Raw genomic sequence first — 20378 nt, forward strand, 5'->3', positions numbered from 1 at the left:
GTGTGTCCCTGCGGAAATCATCCTGGGCTTCCAAAGCCGCAGAGAAAGGGAAGGAGGGAAGGAAGGAAAGGGAAGGACGCCAGCCCTGGGTTAGATTAACTCTCCGTCCCCTCGAGGAAAATAAGAGGAAGAAAAGGCACTTTTGCTTCCCTCCGTCCCTCCCTGGAGCGGGGAGTCGCCTGACTCTGCCAGCATCGAGCGTTCCTCTCGGCCACGCCAAAGAGGGCAGGGCAGGCGGGCGGGCAGAGCCAGCCAAAGGAGCCTCTGTGTCGCTCGAGGCCATCATTCTCCCCCACAGCGGGGGACGCCAGAGGCAAGCGCGGCCCAGACCAAGAACCTCGCCCTGAGGCGAGACTTCGGCCCAACGGGACGCGAGCCGGGACCGAGCAGGCCGCGGCCTGGGTTCGGATCTGGGGAGGGGCCGCTCGGCGGCAGGAGCAGCAGCAGCAGGGCGCGCCGCGGCAGAGGCGCCCCGTCGACCCGCCTCACCTGGCCATGGGGCTCTGCTCCTGGGAAGCCTCTCACGTAGCCGTTCTTCAGGCCGCCGCCGTGGTGCCCGGTGAGGCTGCAGCCGTTGGCGCGGGGCTGCCCGCTCAGCTTCTCGGCGCCGCGCTTCATCTTGCCGGCTCCGTCAGTCAGTCCCCGGCCAACAGCCTAGAAACCAACCACCGCCCGTCCCTGCCTTGGTAATATCGCACCGGAAACGCAGCCGGAAGCGTCCGCCAATGGCAGGCGGGAACGTCACCGCGGGGCGAGGTCGGAGCGCATTACTACACTGACATGGCGGGGTAGGGGTGGCGGGGCGCGCAGAGTGGCAACGCCTTCGAAAGTCTAGCCGGGCGGCGGGACCCAGACGCGTAAACTAGGCGGCTCGGCGCCCCGAGAATCGAGAGGGCCAATCACTAAGAAAGCGATGTCGGTTTCGGGGCGGGGTCAAGAAGGACGGTCCAATCGTTGCGGAGAGGGGGCGGGGCTAGCACTAATCGCCCCGTGAAGGAGGAGCAGAGGCTGGTCAGGCCGCCGACGGCGAGCTGCTGTGGAGGTTGTCCGAGGCGGTTCGAGTCCGGCCTTAGGATGCCACGGAACGATGCATTGAATTTAAACCCCGTTTGGCCTTTGATCTCTTTCCTACTGAAATGTTTATTTTTGAAATAAACTAATTTCAACTCTCCTGGCTGAGATTGAGGTTGCCAAGACGACGCTGCCACCTGAAATGACCTTTCTGTTTCATGCTCTGCCGGTATGGATCCCGGACAGGCGATTCGTTCTTTGTCAAAGTGGAGCCGGAAGCTTTTGTGGTTTTTTTTTTGAAGAAGCTGCTTATTATTATTATTATTATTATTATTATTACTATTATTAGGATTATCATCAAAGCTTTTTGAACAAGCGAACAGTCTGCGGGTGAGATGGGGTATTCCACACTTACACGTGTTACAGTAAAGTATTAGGAACTATGTGTGGTTGCATTATTACAGAGAAGGCCGGCTGACCCGCTCACGAGGCAGAGTGAAGCGGCCACCTCAGGCGACAAAACATTTTATACACTGCTTGATTGTAAACAAACAAACCTCAAAGCAGTTTACGAAAAGACAGAATAATAAAATCAAGAAAAAATCAAGAAAAAAATACAATACTTTTTTTAAAAATTAAAAGTTATAATACTGAAACAGATTAAAATGCTCACCAGTATTTTTTATATAATTTTTTATATACTTTTTATTAGATTTTACAATTTAATATACTGTACAACACGTTTATCATATAATAGAAAAAAATAAAAGAAACTGAAACACCCCACCCCGTGACTTCCCTCAACTTCCCCTTCTGGTTCTTTAAATATTTGCTAGTTCTGCTTAATTTTTATCTTATTTTTATTATCTTTTAGCTAAATGCTCTTATACCAAATTTTCTTTCAAACTGCATCTTACACTTGATTAATTTCCATATTCTTGTTTCTTAACCTTTACAGTTGTTTTCTTAATTGTAAGTGTAACGCTGCTAGTGAGTCCATTTCTTTACAATATTTCTGTAGATACAACATGAACGGTTCCCAATATTATCATGGTCTCTGAGTATTCCCGTGAGTTTTGCCATTTCTGACTATTCCGTAAGTTTGACTTGCCATTCTCCTTTCTTTGGAATCTTGTCATCTTTCCATTTTTGAGCTAATAGAATCGTAGCCGCCATTGTAGCATACATGAATAACTTCTTCCGCTCCTTTGGCAATTCCTGTCCTATAATGCCTAACAAAAAAGCTTCTGGTTTTTTTAACAAAAGTTATTTAAAACATCTTCAATTCATTATATATCATTTCCCAATTGTTTTTGATCACCAGATTTGATAAAATGGGGAAATCCAGCCAGATGGGCGGGGTATAAACAATTATTATTATTATTATTATTATTATTATTATTATTATTATTATTAAATGTAAATTATTTATCTTTACAGGCATCCCCAAACTGTGGCCCTCCAGGTGTTTTGGCCTACAACTCCCATGATCCCTAGCTAACAGGACCAGTGGTCGGGGAAGATAGGAATTGTAGTCCAAAACATCTGGAGGATCGAAGTTTGGGGATGCCTTCTTTACACTTCCAGCACTTATTGGAACTTGTTCTATACATTTTTGCAAGTTTAACAGGTGTCATATACCATCGATAAATCATTTTCATATACTGTAATTCTCTCTCAGAGTTGTACAATCAGTAAATTTTAAATCCACTTTCCATAGTTCCCCCCAATCTTTCATTTGTATATTATGTCCTAAATCTTGTGCCCATTTAATCATAACACATTTGACCTCTTCATCTTTTATTTCCCATTGTAGTGAAATTGGGGGAAATTTCTGTGTATGTTTAAAAACTTTGGTTCATGAAACACGGAGCATTCTGGGATGAGCCAAACTCCAGCATCCTAGGAATGTACTGGGGCTCCTTTTAGGATGGATGTCTCTGTGTCAGTTTAATTGCCTCTTGGCTGTAATGCCAGGAAGACCTTATTTGATTTATATGTAAACGTGCAACCTGTTGTCTTTGTGTGTGAAAAGGATGTATATTGTCTTCAATATTTTGGTATAGTCATATACAATTTCTCTTTGAAATCTAGACAGAGTATAACTGAATCCTTTCTTTTTATCTTTAAATATCTCATTTACTTGGAAATACTGCAACCAGTCATTGACATATTCTCGAATCTCTTCAAAATCTTTCAATTTTAATTTCCCTTCTATTTATATTAAGAGATCTCAATATGTAAGCCATTCTTCTTTCCTATTTATTTTTTTAATTGATGTTGCTTTTGTTGGTGACAACTAATCTAATAAATCTTTTTATCTTTCCCAGACTTTCAGAAGTGATCTCCTGATTATATGATTGTAAAATCCTTTATGCACTTTCCCTTTAAAGGTAAAGGGACCCCTGACCATTAGGTTCAGTCGTGACTGACTCTGGGGCCCTTTATCATACCACAAATACGCATGCCATCCAAATCTGTTCTCATGTCCTTCAAGATCTAACAAATCAACATTTTCTAATTTATTCCAGTCCTGGATCCAAGCAATGCAAGCAGCTTCGTAATATAATTTAAAATCTGGAAGGGAGAAACCTCTGTCTTTAATGTCCATAAGTAATTTATATTTTATTCTTCGTTTCTTCCCTTTCCAGATAAATTTTGTAATAGCCCTTTGCCATTTCTTGAAGCATGCTGCATTACAGTACTTATAACCGGAACTGACTGAAATCAAAATAACATTTTTGGCAATATGCTCATCTTAATCACTGCAATTCTTCCTAACAATGATAAGTTCATTCTTCCCCATATTTCTAAATTCCTTTTTATTTCATTCCAATTTTTTTCATAATTGTCTTCAATAATGTTAATATTTTTGGTTGTCAACCAAATTCCTATATATTTAACTTTTTTATGGATCTCTATTGCTATATTCTGCTGTAGTTCTTTTTTATCATTTTTGATAGATTTTTTCACTAACAGCTGTCTTATTTTTATTCAACTTAAAACCTGCCACTTGCCCAAATTCCTCTATTTTTTTCTAAAACTTTCGAGAGAGAGTTCTTAGGGTCCTCGATTGTAATTACAAGGTCATCTGCATATACCTTTAATTTATATGTCTTTTTCTCCACCATAATTCCTCTAATGGTTTCATCTGCCTTGATATTTCTCATCAGGACTAGAATCAAAATAAATAAGAAAGGTTATAATGGACATCCCTGTCTTGTTCCTTTCTGTATCTTACAATGATCTGTTACCACCTGATTTACAATTAATTTGGCTTTTTGATCAGAATATATTGCTTGCATCTTTCCTAAAATTTTCTCCAAAATTAATTTCTTCAATGACTTTTTTCATAAATTCCCATGAAACATTATCAAACGCTTTTTCACCATCTATAAATATCAATGCTGCCTGCTTTTCATTTCTTTCTTCCAAGTATTCTATCACATCTATGATATTTCTTATATTATCCTTCATTTGTCTCCCAGGAAGGAAACCTGCCTGATCGTGATATATACCATCCTCCAATATTGTTTCCATTCTATATTAGCTAATAGGGTGTGCTCTGGCCTTATATCATGTTGAGAGAGAGAGAATATCACTATAGAGTCTGCAGCAGAGTAAAGGTATTTCCTATCCCCTCCCTTTATCTGATTTGGGACGCATGCCAAGAGCAGAAATTAGTATGATTCTTATTGCTTGAGAAGCCAGTCTGGTCAGAGTAGCACATAGCAGTGATGCCTCTGGCAAATATATGGCGATCACTTCAAAGGTCAAGAAGCAAAGATTTAAAGATTAGATGCCAGAAGCAGGTGTGTGTTACTGGATGACAACAGAAGGGATAGGGACACATATAGCCAGTTTTCTTTTCTCCTCATTAATGATTAACAGCTGTTGTTGTTTAGTCGTGTCCGACTCTTCGTGACCCCATGGACCATAGCACGCCAGGCACTCCTGTCTTCCAGTGCCTCCTGCAGTTTGGTCAGATTCAAATTGGTGGCTTCAAGAACGCTGTCCAACCATCTCGTCCTCTGTCGTCCCCTTCTCCTTGTGCCCTCCATCTTTCCCAACATCAGGGTCTTTTCCAGGGAGTCTTCTCTTCTCATGAGGTGGCCAAAGTATTGGAGCCTCAGCTTCAGGCTCTGTCCTTCCAGTGAGCACTCAGGGCTGATTTCCTTAAGAATGGATAGGTTTGATCTTGCAGTCCATGGGACTCTCAAGAGTCTCCTCCAGCACCATATTTCAAAAGCATCAATTCTTTGGCGATCAGCCTTCTTTATGGTCCAGTTCTCACTTCCATTCATCACTACTGGGAAAACCGTAGCTTTAACTATACGGACCTTTGTCGGCAAGGTGATGTCTCTGCTTTTTAAGATGCTGTCTAGGTTTGTCATTGCTTTTCTCCCAAGAAGCAGGCGTCTTTTAATTTCAGGACTGCTGTCACCATCTGCAGTGATCATGGAACCCAAGAAAGTAAAATCTCTCACTGCCTCCATTTCTTCCCCTTCTATTTGCCAGGAGGTGATGGGACCAGTGGCCATGATCTTAGTTTTTTTTTTATGTTCAGCTTCAGACCATATTTTGTGCTCTCCTCTTTCACCCTCATTAAAAGGTTCTTTAGTTCCTCCTCACTTTCTGCCATCAAGGTTGTCTCATCAGCATATCTGAGGTTGTTGATATTTCTTCCAGCAATCTTAATTCCGGCTTGGGATTCATCCAGTCCAACCTTTTGCATGATGAATTCTGCATATAAGTTAAATAAGCAGGGAGACAATATACAGCATTTTCATACTCCTTTCCCAATTTTGAACCAATCAGTTATTCCATATCCAGTTCTAACTGTAGCTTCTTGTCCCACATAGAGATTTCTCAGGAGACAGATGAGGTGATCAGGCACTCCCATTTCTTTAAGAACTTGCCATAGTTTGCTGTGGTCGACACAGTCAAATGCTTTTGTGTAGTCAATGAAGCAGAAGTAGATGCTTTTCTGGAACGCTCTAGCTTTCTCCATAATCCAGCGCAGGTTTGCAATTTGGTCTCTGGTTCCTTTGCCTCTTCAAAATTCAGCTTGCACTTCTGAGAGTTCTCGGTCCACATACTGCTTAAGCCTGCCTTGTAGAATTTTAAGCATAACCTTGCTAGCATGTGAAATTAGCGCAATTGTGTGGTAGTTGGAGCATTCTTTGGCACTGCCCTTCATTGGGATGTAGACTGATCTCCAATCCTCTGGCCACTGCTGAGTTTTGCAAACTTGCTGGCATATTGAGTGTGGCACCGTTAACAGCGTCATCTTTTAAAATTTTAAATAGTTCAGCTGGAATATCATCACTTCCACTGGCCTTGTTATTAGCAGTGCTTTCTAAGGCCCATTTGACTTCACTCTCCAGGATGTCTGGCTCAAGGTCAGCAATCACACTACCTGGGGTATACAAGACCTCCATATCTTTCTGGTATAATTCCTCTGTGTATTCTTGCCACCTCTTCTTGATGTTTTCTGCTTCTGTTAGGTCCCTTCCACTTTTGTCCTTTGTAATGGTAATCTTTGTACGAAATGTTCCTTTCATATCTCCAATTTTCTTGAACAGATCTCTGGTTTTTCCCATTCTGTTGTTTTCCCCTCTTTCTTTGCATTGCTCATTTAAGAAGACCCTCTTGTCTCTCCTTGCTATTTTTAGGAAGTCTGCATTCAATTTCCTGTATCTTTCACTATCTCCCTCGCATTTTGCCTGCCTTCTCTCCCCTGCTATTTGTAAGGGCTCATTGGACAGCCACTTTGCTTTCTTGCATTTCCTTTTCATTGGGATGGTTTTCGTTGCTGCCTCCTGTATAATGTTATGAGCCTCCATCCATAGTTCTTCAGGCACTCTGTCCACCAAATCTAAATCCTTAAACCTGTTCCTCACTTCCACTGTTTGTTCATAAGGGATTTGATTGAGATTGTGTCTTACTGGCCCAGAGATAAAGAAGGAATGTAAATAGCTTGTATATAATAGTAACAGCTCCTGCCAACCTAGCAGTTCGAAAGCACATCAAAGTGCAAGTAGATAAATAGGTACCGCTACAGCGGGAAGGTAAACAGCGTTTCCGTGTGCTGCTCTGGTTTGCCAGAAGCGGCTTTGTCATGCTGGCCACATGACCTGGAAGCTGTATGCTGGCTCCCTCGGCCAATAACGCAAGATGAGTGCCGCAACCCCAGAGTCAGTCACGACGACCTAATGGTCAGGGGTCCCTTTACCTTTACCTTTAATAGTAACAGAAATGCTTGTGCAATCAGTCAAGCAATAAAGAAGCTCTTGACTGAATTTGAGTATGACTCTTGTTCTTGTCCTCTGCCTCCGGGGGAAACTGCTACAAACACTAACAAGTGGTTTTACGTTTTACCGAGGTGCCACCACACAAGCAGAAAAGCACTCACCTCCCAGGCCACAGCACTTTACACCAGATGTAGCCTCCAGGCCAGATGTAAAGGAAGCCTCACAGAGAATGCAATACATGAGACCAATATCGAAGGGGCCACCACCGGCAAACAGCACTTTCGTGCAGGGTGGGACGTGCAGAGGGTGAAGATCACCCTCCACGCATTCCTTCTCCAACTGCTGCTGGGGGAGTGCTTGCATGCCGGGTGGGGGCGGGATAGGAAGCGCAGAGGGGCACGACATCGTGTGCATGACATCACGTGACATGGGGGGGGAGCCGTGGGACGACGACAAGTCAGCGCCCCTGGCTGTGCCTCATTTCCAAAAGGAAATATAAAACCCTGGGTAAATGGGACTTAAATCCCTGGAATCTTGCACTGCTTAGAGATTGGGATGGTAGGCAATAATATGAATTCTACAGCTCTGTGAGACTAAAGATTCATAAAGAATATGCTCTCTAGATTTTTGCTGAATGGTCTGCAGGTGAGCAAAGTGTAAGACTGGTGGATTTGTAGCCAATTACATTGTATGTTTTTAAACTTATTTTCTAATTGCTTCATACCCTCCAACATTTCTCTGCTGAAAAAAGGGACATCCTAAGGAAATGTGGGACATTCTAGGATCAAATCAGAAACTGGGATGGCTTCTGTAAATCCAGGACTGTACCTGGAAAATAGGGACACTTGGAGGATCTGTTGCTTCCCTGAGATTGGTCTGTTTTGCAGATAAAGAGGTTTCAGTCAGAATAACCCCACTTTCCTCTAGATTTCAGGCACAGCACTTTTGTCTCTCTGTTATATTCACTCCAACTTCCTGATGATGTCACTCTTGTGTGAATGTGTCTTTAAAAACTATGTAAGAATTTAGTCTTACTTCCTGCTGCAGCATTTCCTGACTAAATGAAAACAAGTAACTGCACGTAAAAGGAAGAGAGAGAAACCTAGAAGTAGTGCACCACAAAGGACACAGGACAGATAAGCATCACATAAGAATGAAAGGCGAGAAAATATTATTCATTGTTTAGCCTTGCCTGAGGCTAGAAAAGGTTGAGGTCTGCCTACCATTAACTAATAAGTATATGCAATAACAGAGATGTTCTGTATAACTCATCTGGTTGCGTACTGTTACCTATTTTTCTAGGTCTTACGTACACACACAAACACGTTATTTTATGGCAACAGCTACACTCAGTGTTAAAACAAAGTTCCTGCCATTGAAAACAAAATGGTTGGGGAGGATAAAATATGCAAGTCTGCAATATTTTCAAGACTGATTTCCGTATTGTATTTATTCCCCATCTCTCTGCCTTATATCCAGAGGCAGCTCACAACAAAATGTACAAATCCATTCAAGAAATAAAATCAATAAAATCAAAGCAACGTTAGAAACAAAATGGCGAGAAAAGATAAAAGGAAACCGCTGCAAAATAGCATTAAATTGGAACATTGGTAGGATAAATCAAATGCCTTCAAAATGTCAGATCTAGCACTTTATAGGTCAATGCAAGCACTCTTGAGTTATGGGTGAGAATATGGTATAAAATAGTACAGTGGTACCTCGGTTTATGAACTTAATTTGTTCTGGAAGTCCGTTCTTAAACCGAAACCATTCTTAAACCGAGGTGCGCTTTCCCTAATGAGGCCTCCTGCCACCAGTGTCCTTCCACTGTTCAGCTTCCGTTCATAGACCGAGGTAAAGTTCGCCAACCAGAACACTACTTCCGGTTTTGTAGAGTTCATAAACCGAATAGTTCATAAAGAGGGCTGTTCGTAAATTGAGGTACCACTGTATTCTAAATGCTCCCCACAGTGACTACCTGAGTGGAATTTACAGGCACTAGAATTTAGAATCAATATACAGATAACAGCTTTTCACTGGAGAGGAACACTTCTCTTAGTACTAGCCTTCCCTTTGTTTCATGGACGGACCATACCTCAGTGGTCGAGAGCATTTGCTCTATCACCAGCATATCCAGGAAGGCCTGCAAGAGACTCGCTTATGAAATACTGCAGAATAACTGCCAGTCAGTGTTGACAGTACTGAGCTCAATGAGCCAATGACCAGACTTAGTGTAAGGCAGCTTCCTAGGTGCCTTATTTTTTAGTTCATCCTGTTAATCCAATATCTAAAAGGCAATACGTCTCCAATACGAAATAATCTAATCCTACTAACCTCAATTATTTGAATTATTGGTTGTGGTCATGAGCACTTAAGAAGAGCCTGCTGAATCAGGCCTGTGGCCCCCTAGTCCAGTATCCTGTTCTCACAGTGGCCAGCCAGATGCCAAGGGGAACCCTGTAAGCAGGACCCAAGCACAAGAGGAACTCTCCCCTCCGGTAGTTTCCAGCAATGGATTTTCACAAGCATACTGCCTCTGGCCAGTCAGTGGCCAGCCAAGGAATTACACAATACTGTCATGTTTTGTAATGAGTCCTCTTTCTCTTTGGCGACCATGTGGCCAAGTAAGATTGTCTTCCATCAACACGGACTTAACAGTGAGTCCGTAAGTGACCGTGGAGGCCAATTCTGGATCCACACATCCTTCCACAGCGGGGACATAGATTTCCACATGGGAGTTGATCGTGGTGAGGGTTTGCCAAGCATGCCTTCCTCTTAGCACGTTTCTCCCTTTCGTCCCGAGTTTGAGCGTCTTCAAAACCCATGACACATTTGGTAAAGCCTGTTCTCCAATTCGAGCACTCGCAGGACAGTGTTTCCCAGTTGTTGGTGTTTATACTACATTTTTAAAGATTTGCCTTGAGTCTTTGAACCTCTTTTGTTGACCGCCAGAATGAGACCACCAATATATTGACTAATATTGGAATTCTAAGAAAGAAAATAAGTTGAAACATTTTGGTCCCCCATCTTGTCTCAAAATGCTACCCAAATGTACAATCTCAGGAAATGTCACAAAAAATTGGGTGACAATACAGGTGAAACTCAGAAAATTAGAAAATCGTCGAAAAGTGCATTTATTTCAGTAATGCAACTTAAAAGGTGAAACCAATATATGAGATAGATGCATGACATGCAAAGCAAGATATGTCAAGCCTTTATTTATTGTAATTATTTGTCGTTAGGCGGGTCAATTATAAATGGAATGTAATTAATGAAATGTAATAGCAGTGTTTATTTTTGTTTTTGTATTATTGTAACTATTTGTTTTATTATTGTGGAATTTCCAAAAGAAAGCATTTGTAAAAATTAAAAGAAACATAAAAAATAATAAGTTACATTACTGAAATAAATGCATTTTTCAACAATATTCTAATTTTCCAAGTTTCACCTGTACTTTGAGAGGTGCAGTTTGGAATGGTGTGATTTTTCATCTTAAAGGGACCATGCACCAGATATTTGAGAAGGCATACTTGGCAACAATATGGTCGTACAACCTCTATCTTAATACTTACCTCTATCTTAGTACTTACTCCCTGTGTCTAATGGAGAGAGACTGCTGACCATTGGATAGAGTGGTGGATGTGTAAAGACCTTGCGTTGCTATGGCACCATATACTCAAATAAACAATATCACCTGATAGATGATTTTCTATTGCAAACCACCTTGTGTATTTTTAATTGGATCATTCAACCAGCACAAGCTTTTCAGCATGCCAGTCAGAATGATTCCCCCCCTTGCACTGTTCTGGGGGTTCTCCTCCCCCCCAGCCCATTTTAGAGGGTACGAGGGGGAGGAGAGGGAGAAAAGACCCAGTGCCAAAGTCCTTGCTCAGGCTTCCGCTAGCAGCACTAGTTAGTTGGATCCCACCCCTGATGTTTAAAGCTAATCATTTTTATAGCAGCTAAGCAAATAATAGATCACCTATTGGAGAATAGCTGCCAATCTATCACGGGAGGCATGACTAGAAAGTTTGAAACATTGCCCTCATGGAAAAATTGACAAAGCAACTTAAAGCTCTAAAAACAAACAAGCAAAAAAAACCCCAAATATTACTCTGAAGGAACTTGATATGTTTATTTAATACATCAGACAAGGCAGTATGACGACAAATCCAGAGATGACTCCACCACCAGCACATAACATGTTATTTTATCTTATCTTCAATGACTGCAGTTACTCACAAAACAAAATGTGGCATAGATCACTTACCTCACTGATCTTCAACTGCTGGGCCATGTCCTGAATCCAGCTGGGCCATAACAGGAGCACTACCACCATGCCAATATATGATAAAAGATTGAAAAATGGGTCCCCAAATGCATGTTTGGGTTAAAAATGGATCCTAGGTTTAAGATGCTTGTCTTGCTTTTTGTGGGTTCAGCATGTGCTGTTGTGAGGGGTGGGGGAATAATAATAATAATAATAATTTATTATTTATACCCCGCCCATCTGGCCGGGTTCCCCCAGCCACTCTGGGCGGCTTCCAAAAAAACAGAAATTCTAAAATACAGAAATCCATCAAACATTAAAAGCTTCCCTAAACAGGGCTGCCTTGAGATGCCTTCTAAAGGTCTGGTAATTGTTGTTCTCTTTGACCTCTAGTGGGAGGGCATTCCACAGGGTGGGTGCCACTACCGAGAAGGCCCTCTGCCTGGTTCCCTGTAACTTGGCTTCTCGTAATGAGGGAACCGCCAGAAGGCCCTCGGAGCTGGACCTCAGTGTCCGGGCAGAACGATGGGGGTGGAGACGCTCCTTCAGGTATACAACTGGGGATTTATCTTAGATGTACAGTATTTGTTCTTTTGTCACTATGATGAAAATTCAAAAATAAAGGCGTGTTGTTGATTTTAAAGTGCAGCCTTCGGCCCCTGAAACAAAAACCACCCCTAACTTAGCAGTATGCTGTTAGTATGATGAAACATTGCCATCACTCCTTAGATGCAGTGTGTATGTACATAAGATTTCTATATGCCTAACAAACCTGTTGAGTTTTATTGGTCACACGGAAACAGGAGCTTTGAACAGTCCCCAATGTAAGGCTCTTACTAACAGCTGTGTGATGAGAGAAAACACATTATCGTCGAGCTTATTTAAATGCTGCTTTTCCAATCTGTGCTCAAAGTGGCTCACTAGAACAATCAACAAATTAATATTGAGATACAACAGAAATATGTTCTTGAATAGCTCAAACACATTTCGTAAAAGACCGTATTATCTCCATGGTGGCAAACTAACCCCCCCCCCAAAAAAATTCCCCCAAACGTGTCAGGGAGGAGCCTCAGTAGCTGAAGTCAGCCAGGCCACTGCCCTCCCAGGCCAGGTGGAAATGTGTCAGGCAGAGGACCAGTTATTGGGGGATGGTCTTTCTGCGCCTTTATCTGCAGGATGCAGGATGAGATGCAGGAGCAGCATCTGCTACTGGAGTCAGCTAGAGCCTCACCTTCCCAGATCAACAGGTTTATCTTTCTCCATCACTGCATCTCCAGGCTGAAGCCCACATGCCAGGCTGCTGCTAAATAAAGGCACATAAACCCTGCAAGAAAAAAAGGCAGAAACTCCCAAATCGCTCATGATTCTGCCGGGGGATAATTCTCTCTCTCTCCCCCACCCCCTTGTTTTGCAGTGCGCCAAGTGCTGTGTGAGTCAAGGCACCGGTGGTGGAACGTGCTTCTAAGCACTCGGTCTGGTTCTTAACAGAAATGGCATTGTGTTCAAAGGCGTCCAGCAGCTGTAATCTGCGTGGCGTTTAACTGTTATGCCAGGAGCAGCCACAAGGGGGAAGGAGCAGATCAGAAATGGCAAGGGATCATCCAGAAGGCAGGCTTTTCAAAACACAAGATAGGCCACCTAATGTAATAATAATAAATAATAAATTTTTATTTATACCCCGCCCTCCCCAGTCAAAAACCGGGCTCAGGGCGGCTGACACCAACAGAACCACAATAAAACATAAAAACAATTAATTAAAATACAGATTAAAATACAGTATTAAAATTTAAAGTGCAGCCTCATTTCAAGTAGGCCATAAGTGGCTGACACCAACAGAACCACAATAAAACATAAAAACAATTAGTTAAAATACAGATTAAAATACAGTATTAAAATTTAAAATGCAGCCTCATTTCAAGTAGGCCATAAATCCAAGCCATGAGGGAGAAAAACACAGGGGTCAGGCTGAGTCTAACCCAAAGGCCAGGCGGAATTATCTTTTCCAAACTGGGTTTCATGGCTGCCATATTGGGCCAGGAGATGTGATACGGGCCTATTTCCACCTTGTATCCTATAACAAACACAACTGATATATGCCTCCTCTTTGTTTATCTTGAATGATAGTGGCTGACAGGCCCAAATAGAACAATATCCTCCTTGCATGATGGCGTTCAAGAAAGGCTACAGGCTTGAGTGGTTCCTGGGCAAAATGCCCCTTTAGGCTTTCATGGCACTTGTAACATCAGCAACAATTCAAAGGTGGCCAGGTGTGACCATTTTAATTTCCCATAATGCCCAGAGCACCTGACATGGCGCCTCTCCAAGGGTATTATGGGAAAGTTAAATGCAGGTTCAAGACACAATTGATATAGAGGGGCTGGAACTGGACCCTGGAGGCTAAAGAACAGTTTCTAACATTGCAGCTGACGTTCAGGGTTGGTGGTTGTACAACAGCACACAGAGTGTAACAAGGACTGAGAGATTGGGGGGGGGGCTCATTTAATCTCATTGTAAACAAGTGGTACAGTGACAATAAAGTATTTCTATTTCTAGCCGCTGTCCTAGGATGCCTAGGATGTTGACAGCAGGCTGTGTGTGTGTGTGTGTGTTTTAATATCTAGTTCTCTCGTGTTTCTTCTTCGGAGACCCTGAAACACACAGCAGCCCATGCACGTTTTTCCTACTACCGTATCTCTGCTGGGGAACCCGCCATGCTCCTTCTGAGGTAGTTTGTCTGTCATTGGTCCCTACCATACACTCAGCTCTCACCTGTGGCTCCTAGTCAACATGCAGCAGTGGCCACACCCCGGAACTGGCTTTGACTGATCAGTTAAACAAGGTGAGAGTAGCCAATAGGTCTTTAAACCCCTGGTGAGTTAGGGACTTCCCCCTGCCCACGAAGACAGGCTCCAGCAGATTGAGCAGGCGGCACCAATAGTGGGTGCAATGGTCAAAGAATAATCTCAAGGTCAAAAAGACTGGCAAACATATTTTAATAGAACCTAAAGGCTCATCCGGACTTCCTTTTGCACCATGTTTTCCAGTCACAGGTCTCCACTTTAATGCCGCATGTCCAAGTTGTGTTTTTATTTTATTTTAGCTCCGGTGCTTTCCCTGGGAAAAAACCCATTTTACCGTTGTACTGGAGCAAACGGCAACCCACAGAAAACCCAATTTACTCCGATTCAAACAACTTGGATAAAGGAATTGAGGGGATGCTCATCAAAATTGCAGATGGCAACAAACTGGGAGGGGGAGCGTCACCATCAAAGGTGCACTCCTTCATTGCCTCCCAAGACGGACGGATGCCAAGAACGTACTGTACTCTCCTCTCTTTGTATTGTGCTGATTATATGTAACCAAGAAACATGGCATGAAGAATGAGTCTGGCTCCTAGATTCACTTCTGTGTGCTGAATCGTCCGTCATTTAAAAATCAATAACCATCTCCAATACTCATCAGTTAGCTCTTCTGAGCCTCATTATGGCTGTAATGTGCCACAGCAAACTATAGTTTGTTTTTCCCTCTTCTGTAATCAACAGGACCTTTCTGTTAATGAGAAAAAAGTTCCTTATCTCTTCCTCAAGCACTTAACAAAGAAAGGAATGGATGCTTAGGAGACTCCCTTGTGAAACCAGACTCCCAGGAGTCCTGCTACAGGACACTACTTCTCTCAATCTCCTTCAGAAAATGAAAAGCAGGGAGGATATTCTCAGGTAATTCAAGGTGCTTAATAAGACAGCACTGAATAGTGGTGTTGAGTAGTTCCACATTTTCTCTGTCACCCAATAGCATTTCTCCGGGTTCCCCATGCAGAAGACCACTTGCTTGTTCTTCCTCTTACATCGGACATAACCGAAGAAACCTTTTATTATTATTTTTAACCTGTCTTGCAAACCTGAGCTCATTCTGAGCTTTAGCCAGCCTGACTTTCCCCCTGCAACTGTTGGCTACTCATGTATACTACTCCTTTGTGATTTTCTCTTTCTTCCATTTCTTTTACTGTACATGCCCTTCTTAACTCTCAGCTCAACTGTAAGCTCCTTATGCAGCCACACCGGTTTCCTTAGATGCCTCCCACTTTTCGTTCTTGTTAATATTGTCTGCATTTGGGTCTTCAATATTTCTCATTTTAGAAACTCCTGTCCTTCTTGGATTACCATCTCATTGGGTATTTCTGACCACGGGATCACACCCCTTCGGCTTTTTGAAATTGGCCTTCTTAAAGTCTAGAGTGCGTATCTGACTACATTCAGTTTTCCCTTGCCTCTGTATCCTGAAACCCAGGAGAATATGATCACTTCCTCCCAAGTTTCCAGGCACTTCCACTTCATTAATCAGTTCCTCCCTATTGGTGAGGACCAGGTCCAAGATAGATGATCCCCTTGTTGGTTCTTCCACCTTCTGGGAAATGAAATTGTCATCGAGGCAATGGAGGAATTTGTCAGACCTTACACTTGGCAGAGTTTGAGTCCCAACAGATAGTTGCGAAGTTGAAATCCCCCATGATTACTACTTCTCTCCTTTTAAAATGTTTGGTAATCTGCTCTAATAAGGCATCATCCAAGGCTTCAGTTTGGCTAGGCGGGCTATAGCAGACACCCATAGTAAGGTCACTGTTGTTTCTCTCTCCTACAATTTTTACCCATATACTCTCAATCTGCTTTTCATGCTCCAGATCATGGATTTCTTCACAAGTATACACATCCTTTATATACAATGCTACTCCTCCTCCCTTCCTGTTTGGTCTATTCCTTTTGAACAGGTTATACCCCTTAATTCCTACATTCCAGTCATGAGTCTCATACCACCAGGTTTGAGTCATGCTTATAAGGTCGTATTTGCCATCCTGTATTAAAAGCTCCAGTTCATCTTGTTTCTTTCCCATACTCTGCGCATTTGTGTAGAGAGAACTGAAACCATGAGTTGTTCCCTGCAGCTACTTTCTTCCTGCAGTTTCTTGCCCTTTAGCGGGTTTCTGGAGTACCATCACAGTTTCTTGTTCATCAATGAAGCTATTATCCCCAGGGCCAGCAACAAATAGGTGACTGTACTATTAAAATGTTGCTTTTAAATAACTACAGTCGTACCTCAAGTTACAGTCGCTTCAGGTTACATGTTTTCGGGTTGCAGACCACGGGAAACCCAGAAGTAATTCCGGGTTTCGCCACTCGTGCCGCTTGTGCCTGCGAAGAAGTGCCAGATCGCCGAAGACCTTCTGGATAATATCGCGATGTTAGAAATGAGACAGAAGCAGTTGAACCTGAAATTTAGGGGGATCCCAGAAGAACCCAATGAAAATATCAGAATCAAAATAGTTAACAGCTTGGCGACTTGGCTGGAACTAAAGGAAGAAGAGGTGGATAACAAGATAAGCAATGCGTTTAGAATTAGGGTGAGATCAGTTAAGGCAAGATCTAAAAAATTGCCAGGAGACTGTCTGGTTACATTCACCTCTATGGAATTTAAAAACTTCATAGTGAGGTCAAGCTATAACAACAGCTTGAAGTTTGAAGGAAAGACAATTATCATCTTTAAAGAAATACCGACTAGATTTCTGAAAAAAAGGGACCCGTTTAAAGAGTTGGCAGGCTTGTTGAGTAAAAATGGGATCCCTTATAGATGGGAATACCCCCAAGGTTTGGTGTTCTACTATAAAAATAAGAGACATACGCCAAAGAATAAACATGACATAAACAAATTTGCCAGAAAATACTACAAATTTCTGGGTGTACCAGAACAGTTAGTACCAGGTCCACTACAAGATGAAAAAGACGATGAAGATGACAAAGAAAGAACGGACGAAGAGGAAGAAGAGGATAAAGAAGGAAAAGAAGTGAACGATATACCATTAGATATGGATATTGAATTACAATCTTAAAGTAAACCTTAGTTAATCCAAATTCAACTGTTGATATGGCTCTGAAACTACTGTCGTGGAATGTAAATGGTCTTAATGATAAAAATAAACGCAATAAAATTGAACATGTTTTGAAAAAAAGAAATCTCGATATAATTTGTCTTCAAGAAACCCATATTTCAGATAAACATAAAAGAATCCTGACAAATAAAAGATTGGGCAATGAATTTGTGACATCAGACCAGAGTAAGAAAAGAGGGGTAGCTATCTATGTAAAAGAAAAATATGAGTCCAAAATGCTCTTTAAAGATGATGAAGGAAGGATCCTGATTGTCCAAGTCACACTGCAAGGTGAAAGAATAATTTTGATTGGCATCTATGCCCCAAATGAAAGAAAGGCAGAATTTTATTCTAAATTAAAAGATATTATTGCGGATTATTTGGATAACAGAATTATTCTCATGGGCGATTGCAATGGAGTAGTTATGCCGGAGATGGATAGGTCAGGGATAAGAAAGGATAAGAATGAGGGCAAACTACCAAAACCCTTCTTTGAATTGATTGAAATCGCAGGCATTACGGATTGTTGGAGATTTAAATACCCCACTACAAAACAATATACCTTCTTTTCAGGTCGGAACAATAGCTCAGGAAGAATTGATTATATATGGGTTTCTAATGATTTGATCCCAAGAATTCTTAAAGTAGATATTCAGCCTAGAACATTCTCGGACCATAATGCAATCTACCTGGAACTAAAATTAAAAGACAGAGTTAATTCCAGATGGAGATTAAATGAGACCCTCTTCAATGATAATAATATAGTCGAGAAAGCTAAAGAAACAATCACGGATTATTTTAAATGGAATTTAAATAAAGAAACCCCCATTGACATCGTTTGGGACGCTAGTAAAGCGGTTATGAGGGGGTTTCTGATACAAAAAAACAGCCACAAAGTTAAAGAAAAAGGGAAAAGAAAAGAAGAAATCTTGACACAATTAACACATTGCGAAAAGCGATTAATTACTTCACCAAAAGATGAATCTCTAAAACAGACCATCTCAAGATTACAAACACAGTTATCAATGTTAGTCAACCAGGAGGTCGAATGGAAAATCAAATGGTTAAGACAAAAAAATTTTGAATCAGCGAATAAATCGGGTAGATTATTGGCTTGGCAGATAAAGATGCGGCAGAAACAGAGTACAATTAATGCAATTAAAGAAGAAGGCGTCGAAATAGTTGATCCCAAAGAAATAAGAAATGTCTTTCAAAGATACTATAGAGAATTATATAGGAAAGAAAAAGAAGACAAAAAGAAAATAGAAAATTTTATTCGATCATTCGGCCTCCAAGAGATATCAAAAGATAAGAAAGATTTATTGAATAAAGAAATTTCAATTCAAGAAGTAGAAAAAGCTATCAATAAGATGAAATTGGGCAAAGCGCCTGGTCCCGACGGGATTTCGGCCAAATATTATAAAGTATTAGCTACCCAAATTGCACCAATATTGTGCGAAGTGATGAATAATATTCTCAATACGGGGACGATACCAAACACCTGGAAGGAAGCTTTCATCACGTTGATTCCAAAAAAAGATGCAGATTCTCAAAATGTTAAAAACTATAGGCCCATTTCTTTATTAAATAATGATTACAAATTATTCGCAGATATCTTGGCTGATAGACTAAAACATGTACTAAATGCGATAATACATAGAGACCAGGCGGGCTTTTTACCGGGCCGCCAAATGAAGGAAAACATCAGAAATATCATAAACATAATTGAATATTTAGAGGTAAGAAACGAGAAACAAGCAGCGCTTTTGTTCGTCGACGCGGAGAAGGCGTTTGACAACGTCTCCTGGTATTTCATGCTGAACAATCTAAAAGAAATGGGGATAGGAGATATGTTTATGAGAGGCATCAGGGCAATCTATTCGGATCAATCAGCCAGGCTTATTATAAATAATAATTTATCAGATAAATTCAATATTTCAAAAGGGACCAGGCAAGGCTGCCCCATATCACCACTGCTATTTATAACGGTAATTGAGGTTCTAAACAACCGTCTGAGAAACACATCGGAAATAAGGGGAATCAAGCTCGGGAACAAGGAATACAAAGTTAAGGCGTTCGCCGACGATCTGGCTTTGACGGTGGAAGAACCCGAGACTAGCCTACCAGAAGCTCTAAAGATTATGGAAGATTTTGGTCAAGTGGCGGGCTTCAAAATCAATAAGACAAAGACTAAAATGATTTTGAAAAATATAAGAAGAGAGAAGAGTGAAGAGATAGAAAAACAAATAGGAATATCGTGTGCTAAAAAAATAAAATATCTGGGAATCTGGTTAACCTCAAAAAATTTAAATTTGTTTCAAGATAATTATGATTCGGCCTGGAAAGATATCAAGAAAGATTTAGATAATTGGAAATATTTGAAACTATCCCTATGGGGTAGAATCGCGGTCATCAAAATGAATATTCTACCAAGATTTTTATTTCTTTTTCAGAATATTCCTATAGTAAAAGGAGTTTCCCAATTTAAAGATTGGCAAAGAGTATTATCAAAGTTTGTATGGCTAGGGAAAAAACCCAGGATCAAGTTAAAAATCTTAGTTGACAAAAAAGAGAGAGGAGGATTCGCCTTGCCTGACCTGAAACTTTACTATGAGGCAGCATGCCTTGTATGGTTAAGGGACTGGATCTTGTTGGAGAATTCAGATCTACTGGACCTTGAAGGTTACACAAATCGTTTTGGGTGGCATGCATACCTCTGTCACAACAAGGCGAAAGCCCACAAGGGCTTTACTAACCACATATTTAGACGTTCAATACTTGAAGTTTGGGACCGTAATAAGGCCCTACTTGAAAAGAAAATGCCCTTGTGGGTGTCCCCTCTGAATGTACTAGCGATCCGGAAGATCAATATGGATAAGAAAGGCCTTATTTATGAAGACATTATTATCAAAACAAACGAAGG

The 20378-nt window shown here is 41.5% G+C and overlaps 1 protein-coding gene and 1 long non-coding RNA gene across 2 annotated transcripts in view; one reads left to right on the forward strand and one right to left on the reverse strand.

Annotated features, from left to right (window-relative positions):
* Positions 1 to 924, reverse strand: part of SPTLC2 (serine palmitoyltransferase long chain base subunit 2) — a 63021-nt gene extending 62097 nt beyond the window's left edge. Inside the window, exon 1 of the mRNA XM_035107965.3 lies at positions 490 to 924. Coding sequence (XP_034963856.1) covers positions 490 to 618 — 129 coding nt within the window. The 5' untranslated portion in view covers positions 619 to 924. The remainder of the gene's footprint in view (positions 1 to 489) is intronic.
* A 107-nt stretch (positions 925 to 1031) lies between these two features.
* LOC148687704 (uncharacterized) lies at positions 1032 to 13081 on the forward strand. The gene is made up of 3 exons (XR_015946540.1): positions 1032 to 1240; positions 2033 to 2107; positions 12950 to 13081. It is a non-coding gene; the product is annotated as an uncharacterized LOC148687704 (long non-coding RNA).
* Positions 13082 to 20378: the final 7297 nt, after the last annotated feature.

This window comes from Zootoca vivipara, chromosome 1 (genome assembly GCF_965207765.1).
Source record: "Zootoca vivipara chromosome 1, rZooViv2.hap1.1, whole genome shotgun sequence".
NCBI lineage: Eukaryota > Metazoa > Chordata > Lepidosauria > Squamata > Lacertidae > Zootoca > Zootoca vivipara.